Raw genomic sequence first — 8,336 nt, 5'->3', positions numbered from 1 at the left:
GCCTGTGGACGCTCCAGGTTGAGGAGCGTTAAGATTGTGGGTCTTTGTGTTTAGGGGTATCTCCAGGGTCTTGGAGGCACTAAGATGAGCAGCTAGATGCTTTGAGGGGTGGGGTGAGCGCCTCGGAGAATGATATTGCAGATTTCCAGTCCTTGGCCCTTAGCTGCGTCTCTCGCCTCTCTTCCTGCGTCAGAGTTTGCCACAGGCGCGCAACGTGGGATTTATCACCTGTGCGTCTCTCCCCTCCCCCACCGGCGGAGCCTCTCCCCTCCCCCACCGGCGGAGCCTCTCCCGGCCGCGCCACTGCTTGCCCTCCTCGACCTCCGGCTGCCCGTTTCCCCAGACTATCTACCCCAGCGCACCCTTTGCGTTACCGCGAGCGCTCTCTCAGTCTCTCTCACCCCGCAGCATCTCTGCCGCGGTGGTGGTGGCCCCTGCTTCTCCCCTCCCTCTTTGATCTGTGTCTCCAGCCCCGCTCTGACGTAGCGGCAGGCTGAAAGGAGGGAGGGATGACTCACAATGTTATGATGCGGTTCCACAACACACAGCCACATTCGGCTACAGACGGAGCACAAAAACAGCCCTTTGACCGCCCCGAAGCTGCGCTCCCCTTGACGCGACCCCTCACAGATCGGCAGCAGGAGCAGAGGAGGAGAGACAGCTCCACACATGCACACTCGGGGGCAGGCTTCAAGGTGAGCAGCACGTAGGGCAAAGGAGACGGCGCCGCTGAAACTTGCCCTCCTGGGGCGTTTGGTGAATCTATCATTTCGTCGTCGCCGCCTCCCGGCCGTTTTTACCCATGGGGGGAGTGAGTGAGAAAGAGCCCGTTCCCTTTCTTCCCTCTGTTTCTCCCCTGCCCCCATTCCCTTTGGGAACTTTGCGCCGCCAAATCCGCCTTTATTTTCCTTCCGCGCACGCAGCCACGTGAATCAGACTCTGCGGTGATTAACGCGTTGAGCCCCCAGGCACCTGGGCTCCTCCCACTTCACTTCTTTTCTCATCCCCTATTTCTCTCTCTCTCCCCCCCCCCTCTAGGAGGGACGAAGCGGACTGGTGAAGTGCGAAAATCAAGGTATAGCAGCGTGCATGGGTTTTTCTGGGGTGGTTCTGGCGGCATTAATCAGAATCTGGACTTCTTTTTTGGAAGCCAGAGTTGCGGGCGGCGTTGACGCTGCTGCAAGATAGATTGGCTAATGCCCACACGGTGACAAATACATGAAGCTGCTGGGGCTTCGAAAAGTCAGCTGGGGTGTAATGCCTCTTTTCTTTCGACAGGGAGCGCGCTCGCGGGGCTGAGAGGCGTCGACAGAACGAGAGCGGACGGGAGGGAGGCTTTGAATGAATAGGCATGGAAATAACGGCCGAGGCCCCAGTAGAGGGCTCTCTTGCCGCCACAGTAAGAGGGGAGATGGCCTGTGACAAGCGTGGGTAGGAAAAGGCAATATTTTATCAGGGGCTATTGCTGAGTGCAAGGGTCGCTACAGTGTTGGGTGTAGAAAATAACAGTATTATTGACCTCTGTTCTCAAAGGTTGCTCCGTGGCCTTAGGCCAGTTAACGTAATTCAAACGTTTTCATACATGGCAAGTCATTCTGGTTATGTGACGGATTGTATAACAGCATCTGTAGTTGAAGGGCCACACCTCAGTGGAAGAGTACCTGCTTTGCATGCAGAAGGCCCCAAGTTCAATCCCTGGCATCTCCAGGTAGGGCTGGGAAAGGCCCCTTCCTAAAACCCTGGAGAACTGCTGCTAGTCTGTGTCGACAACACTGAGCTAAACGGATCAGTGCCCTGACTCAGTATAAGGCAGATCCCTATGTGCTATCTGAATGTTATTAACATGAACAAAACAGAAAACAGAAGATGTGTTCCTAAATCAAATGGGTATTTTAGATCATTGTTGTAAAAACCAAGACTGTGATTCTGTGTAATGGAGTAAATACCATTGAACTACATAGGGTTGGGCTGCATGGATACCATTAAAATAAAACAAAACTCTGGCCTTAACCTACAATTAGCTTATCAAATTATGAAAGTTGTGAGGATAAGCTGAACATGTTGCTCAAAGTACCTGAGCTATAGGCCTGTTCCTGTAACAATGAGAGCAACAGGTTCAGCTGGAGATTTGAATTATGTATACCCAAATTACTTGGTGCAGATTAGGAAGGTCCTGACACTGTTCCTTTTTGAACTTGATAAAAACTGGACAGATTCCCTCCCCACACCCTGCCTCCTTTTCAGTGCCTGTTTACAGAGGTGGACTGAGGATTCTAATTACAGTACTGACTGAATGTGGAACAAGGGCCCAGTGGTAATTATTCTAGACTGATGAATCCACTAAGCTTTCTATCCACTAAAGTACACATTATGCTATGCTGTGCAGTGCATGTCATAACTTCTGCCTCCAGGAGAGGTCCAGATCACCTCCTCCAGGGCCTGACGCACAGCAGGCTTTCTTCTTTGGCTAATAGTTGCTTGCCATTTTCTCTCTATAGGTGCCTACGCTTTCAGTCTGGTTCTCATCTGGGGGGCCCCTGGCAGTGCAGGCCCCCCAAACTTCACTTTTCCAAAACACGGCTCTAGCCAACCTGCTTCGCTGCTTCACTTGCGACCGCCTGTGTGGGGGCTGCACAGCACCGGCTCCCCCACCTCGACAGGGCATTGCTCTCCAGCCTGTCATGCCCAGCTGTGAGCCGGTACCACCCGCTGCCTGTCTCCCAACCAAGACCTTCCGCAGTTACCTGCCCCGCTGCCACCGAACATACAGCTGTGTTCACTGTCGAGCACATCTGGCCAAGCATGACGAGCTCATCTCCAAGGTACGTGCGTCCCTGGAACATGGCGACAAGCATAATTATACAGCTATTATTTATCACTGGCCTTCCTGCATCTCTGGCATTGTGCAATTTCCCCAAAGCCATGCCAGCCAGGGCCTCACTAGGGCACTTTCTAAAAGCGGCAATCTTCTGGTGGGATACCTTACCAGTAACATACATCAGCCTGTCCAGGAACAGTCTGATCTTTCTCAGACCTGGGGATTTCTGCCTTGAAGCAAGTGGTTGGGTTTGGGGAGTGAGTCAAAGAACCTTTCAAGGGAGAGGTCATAACTCCTATACTTTATTTCCACAGTCCTTCCAGGGAAGTCATGGTCGCGCCTATCTTTTCAATTCTGTGTGAGTCTCCTACTACAATTGGTTTTGTTTGGAGGGGGTGGGGATGTGGGGGAGAGTTCCAGGAGCAGAGGCAGGGAGAGAGGGTTATGTTTCAACCCTGAAGAACGTTGCGCGCTGCTATATCTCATCCATTCTGCAAAAGGAGGGAATTGTGAAGCGATGTCACTAGGGTGGGGAGTGGGTTAGGGTTGTATTTGAACATTTCTCTCTCTGTGTGTGTGTGTGTGTGTGTAAATGTATATGATGGCATATATCCATCATATCTCACTCAACATCCCATTGTCTTCAGGCATCCTGATAATCAGCTCAGTTGGAACCAGGGCTCATCATATTGATTTCTGGACCACAAGAAGGAACAAAATGAGATTACCTCTGAATGCGTACCAAGGGCCTCTTTCATTACCGAATAACTGTGACCAGCACCCACAATCTGGGGCTAGGACTAAAGGCATCAAAGTCAGCAAATGTGGCTTCTAGCTCACATTACACCTGAGCAATTCTCTTTTCAGAAATGAAGCACATTCAAGATAAATTTAGTGCTTAATTTCTGTCTTTGTGTAGCCTTTGTTTCCAAAGTCTCACTGCCATTACTTAATTCATCACTGGATTCCCTGCTACATCCTCCTCCTGAACTCAGAGATAGCACTGCCAGGCCTTACACTGGAACTCCTCACATCTTGCTTTGTGTCAATTCAGTTCTCTCTCTTGCGTGGCTCAACCACCCACAGGATGACAATGTTCTTGACCTTCAGGCATGATCTACCCTTGATACTGAACCTAGTGATTAATCATAATCTCTACAAAATGTTTATTTACCATTTATTTTTCTTCAAGTTGAACCATTAATTCTGCTCTTTTGAGGACTCTTACCTAATGCATCTGCAAAGGCTGATGGATGATTAATCCTGACTACATGGAGATGGACCAGAGGATTCCTGGTCATCCTTCAGACCTCCAGGGCTGTGATCATTCTAATATACACAAAATGCAACTTTTAGTGCAGAAGGCTCTCTCCAGGTGTCTCAGTATGTGCCATAGTGTGGACAGTGAAGGACAGAACATTGCTTTCCCTTCTCTTCATTTCTAATTGGCCTTTGGCAGGGAGAAGGCCTATCTCCAAGACAGACTGACTGAGTCATACAGATTTAGCATTCCTCTGCCATGCTTGTTGAACCCAGCCAAGCAAACTGTTGTTTTGGAATGGTGAATTCCTGTTGCCTCAGAAATAGATGCTCTTTTCTCAGTGGTAGGAATGTATGGGACCTACAAACATAAGGATCTGCTTGGCCAATCCTTTGGAAAAAAACCAAGCAGACTGTCTTTTAGTTTGTGGGAAGTTCTCATGCATAGTTTAATATTGGTTATTGACCACTGCCTGCCAGTGCAAGTGGTGTTTGATTATTCTTGTTCTCCAGTGTGATTATCATGGTTTTGCCCTTACATGGACATACATGAAGTGAACAGTTTATCTAAACAAATGGTATAGAATAGCTTTTATTCCAGCTGCTGGTTTTTCAAATGGGTGCAAAACTGGGTTTTATCACCCTTATAAGAGGCAAGGAATGCAGTTACTGTGCCTTTCACCACAGTGGAGGGTTAGTTTAAAATAATTGATGGGAGACCATATCACAATGTAAGGACAAGATGATTTTCTTTTCCTCTCCCTCAGACTCCTAATTTACCAGGATAATTTGAGTTCTCTTTCATTGTAGATCAGTTTGAAATCATGAGGGAAAGACACTGGTCTTTGGGTGGCCCTTGCCTCCAGTGTTCCAGTAACTCAGTCTGGCTGCCTCTTGCTTCCACCAGGTTGATCTGCTCTCTCAAGCTAAGAGGGCATTGGCTAGGGTAAGGACATAAGAAGAGCCCTGCTGGATCAGGCCAAAAGCCCAATGAGTCCAGCATTCTGTTCTCACAGTGGCCAACCAGATGCCTGTGGGAAGCCAACCAGCAGGATATGAGGATTATCTATATAGTAAGAGACTTCTACAGTGAGTAGAAGCACCTTGTATATAAGGAGATGCCCATTTGTACTTGCCAGGGCAAATAACAATGACAGTTCCTGGGTTATTTTAGGTTCATAATTGTTCTAGGCCCCCAGTTTAGTGGGAGGGGGGAGCCTTTGTATTATTCCATTACTCTATCATCTGTGGCTGACTTGGAGACTATGTTTAGCATACAGAAATATTCCCTGAAGTTTAAGCCTTTGGCACTCCCTATGGCCCTCAGGTTTTCAGGGGTGAACATCCCACATTTCAGCTGATACAACAGCAGGCTTTAAGATGATCTCCTAAGACAGTCTGATCAGATGCCTGCTGTAGCCACAGTGTTACATCTGAGCATGAACTGTCAAGCCTGGGATGAGGAAGAAATACAGTGACTTGAGTAACGTGTCTGTTGGAGCTTTCTCTCTCTCTTCCCAGGGACCAGTGTGGAATTGGGATGGTTCTTCACTACAATGTGAATGTGTCCCAGTTGTTCTGGGTGTTCCTTGTCATGGCCACAAGAGGCCGCTGTGTGACTGGATTCAGAATTCTTTCTCAGTACTCCATCTTGGTTCCTAGCCGAACAGGCTGGTCTTTCTTTTTCTTTTCTTTTCAAGACAAATTGTAAAGACATAAGGTGGTGATTTTTATTTTATTTTAAAAGCTTGTGTTCCACTTTTTTCACCAGGATGACTAAAAATGGCTCATGATGTAAACATCTTGAAAACACGTCACCAATGCACAAAGGTTATAATTGCTTTAAATAACCATTTAAAAAACAGCATATCGCACCACCAGTATATGAAAACCATATAAGGGAACAGCATTCAAAACATATCAAACTAAAAATGTTCAGCTAAAATCCTTCTTAAACAGCTTCAGTCAAATGCCTGAAGGACTACAACATCGGGGTGTGACTGATATCAAATCTATTTATTTTAAAAGCTTAGGAGATGTGATACTTCTGCATCCTAAGAAAATAGGTGCTTAATAGATTTTGATCTGGAAATAGAAACTATTGAGATGTGTTTTAGTTTTTTTATAACCAATTGTGTAAGTTATGTTTCAGTTGGTGAGAACTTTCCATAAATCAGTCACCCAAAACACCAGCAGCGTGGCTTGAAAGCCTTTATTTTCTTTCTGTGTATTTTCTTCCATGTGTGTATGTGTGCACGTGTTAAGACGTGGTTAGTTTCCCCCACCCTCCCTGCCTAGAGTTTGCAATAATCTCTCTAGGACACAAAACAAAACAGGATGGAACTGTGATAAGGATAAAATGAGAGATGGTGCCTTCTAATTTCTTTGACTACAGGGTTAATGTGGGCTGCGGTCCAGCCGAGCAACGCCTCTTACTCACTGGTCTCCATTCAGTTGCTGACATTTTCTGTGAAAGCTGCAAGACAACACTGGGCTGGAAATATGTGAGTACTGAATGCAGGTGGCTTACAAGTATAGACAATGAACCCCCTTTCAAAACAGGGCTGGCACAGAAAAAAAACTTGTTGGAAAGAGTCAAAATTAGGCACGTATAGAGAATCTGCGTCTGACACTGTCATTTAGAGATGCCATTGGCCATATCACGCTAGTGGAAATTCTGATTCCTAGTTCCCCTATTGTAATTGTCGATGGTTTTGTTTTTACATACCACTCCCATGCTCCTTTTGAGTGCGACTTGAGTTTTGGGTGTTAGATTATCTGGAGGAGGGTGTGTGTGGAGTATATGGGCTTAATATCTCCCAATTTCCCCATTTGCCAGGAACAAGCCTTCGAGACCAGCCAGAAGTACAAAGAAGGGAAGTACATTATTGAGATGTCACATATGGTGAAGGACAACGGCTGGGACTGAGGGAGACTCTGGGTGCGCACCCTCCTGCGTAGCATGCCTTGCCCTTTCCTAACCCCACTTCCACAGCTGGCATCCCAGTACAACCAACCCAGCTCCCCTCCCCCAGTCTCCTGCACAGCATCATCTGTGGGACTGGAGATACCAGGACCCTTCTCCCAAACCTCTTGTACGCTCTGAAGTGCTGGATTCACAGAGTGGAGAACCCCATCCCTGCCCCTACAACAGCAGAAGGGAAAGCTCACGAGGGTTCAGGGGCCAGTACTGGGGATTTAGGATTGGATTCCATTGATAGCGCCTCCTGGGTGGAGCAAACTGCGGCATCCAGAACTGCGAGCCTGGAAGCAGGCTTGAACATTTGCAGTCCATTGTATAAGACAGAAGCCACCCTTTCTGGAACAGGACAGAAAAGTCTGTGGACACAGGGCAAGCTTTTGGGAAGGTGCCATAGCACAGTGGGAGAGCACATGCTTTGCATGCAGAAGGTTCCAGGTTCAATTCCTGGCCCCTCTAGGTTTTTTTTAAAAAAGGATCTCATGGAACAGGACTAGGTCAGACCTCTGCCCAATGCCCTGGATAACTGCTGTCAGTTAAAACTGACAGTGTTGAACTAGAAGGACCAATGGGGGTCTGATTCAGGAAAAAGCAGCTTCCTATGCTCTTCTCCTTTTTGGGGAGAAATAAAAATTGTGTTGACAGCCTACCAGTGTTAGGCAAAGAAGGATGGAGGGCAGAGTAAATCCCTCCCAATATGAAACAAAGGGATCCTAGAGGTAAGGGAGAGAGGAGCCAGTCCCTCTCCACATGGGGCCATGGTAGTTCACATCCCCTTTCACCACTCCCTTCCCCAGACACTGCCGTGGTATTTTTCCCCATGTCTACTCTATGGAGTCTGTTTCTTTTGTTTTGGGCTGTCGTGTGCTTGTGATCCCTGGGCACCATGCCCCCCCCACATCCCCCCACCCCACATGAAGACAGGATGGGGGGCAGATGGGGGCAAAGCCTCAGCACTGTCACCAGCGCAGGACTTTTTTGTATAATAAAGGTGTTTTATATTTTAAAAAAAGCCATACTACTAATGGCTTCCGTTATCTTACTTCCTTGCCTAGCTTCAGCCCAAAGCTAGCAATTCTGTTCACAAGAACCATGCTTGCTGGGCAAACATCCCAAGAGGACTTCTTTCAAATGAAAAGGGCTGACTGCCTAAACTTAAAAAGTCCACTATAAAAAACTTTAAGCAAACATCAGCACCGTAGGGATGAGCACCTGGAAAGCCAAACATACAAATAAAATACCAACCAACAAGTTTCTCCCTATTTATATGCTGGCAGA

The 8,336-nt window shown here is 47.4% G+C and overlaps 1 protein-coding gene across 2 annotated transcripts; it reads left to right on the top strand.

The window, feature by feature from the left end:
• The first annotated feature begins 338 nt into the window (after positions 1-338).
• YPEL4 (yippee like 4) lies at positions 339-8,087 on the top strand. Of its 2 annotated transcripts, XM_061609660.1 has the most exons (7): positions 606-695; positions 1,039-1,075; positions 1,279-1,399; positions 2,499-2,822; positions 3,133-3,176; positions 6,474-6,582; positions 6,918-8,087. In XM_061609660.1, the coding sequence occupies exons 3-7, from the start codon at positions 1,352-1,354 to the stop codon at positions 7,005-7,007; spliced, it is 615 nt and encodes a 204-aa protein (XP_061465644.1). In that variant the 5' UTR covers positions 606-695; positions 1,039-1,075; positions 1,279-1,351; the 3' UTR covers positions 7,008-8,087. The 2 variants fall into 2 exon arrangements, with proteins under 2 accessions (XP_061465643.1, XP_061465644.1); XM_061609659.1 differs by lacking the exons at positions 1,039-1,075; positions 1,279-1,399 and having other exon boundaries at positions 339-695.
• The last annotated feature ends 249 nt before the right edge of the window (positions 8,088-8,336 follow it).

This window comes from Rhineura floridana, chromosome 2, assembly GCF_030035675.1.
Source record: "Rhineura floridana isolate rRhiFlo1 chromosome 2, rRhiFlo1.hap2, whole genome shotgun sequence".
Classification (NCBI taxonomy): Eukaryota; Metazoa; Chordata; class Lepidosauria; order Squamata; family Rhineuridae; genus Rhineura; species Rhineura floridana.
This window is presented reverse-complemented; position numbering and strand designations above follow the sequence as displayed.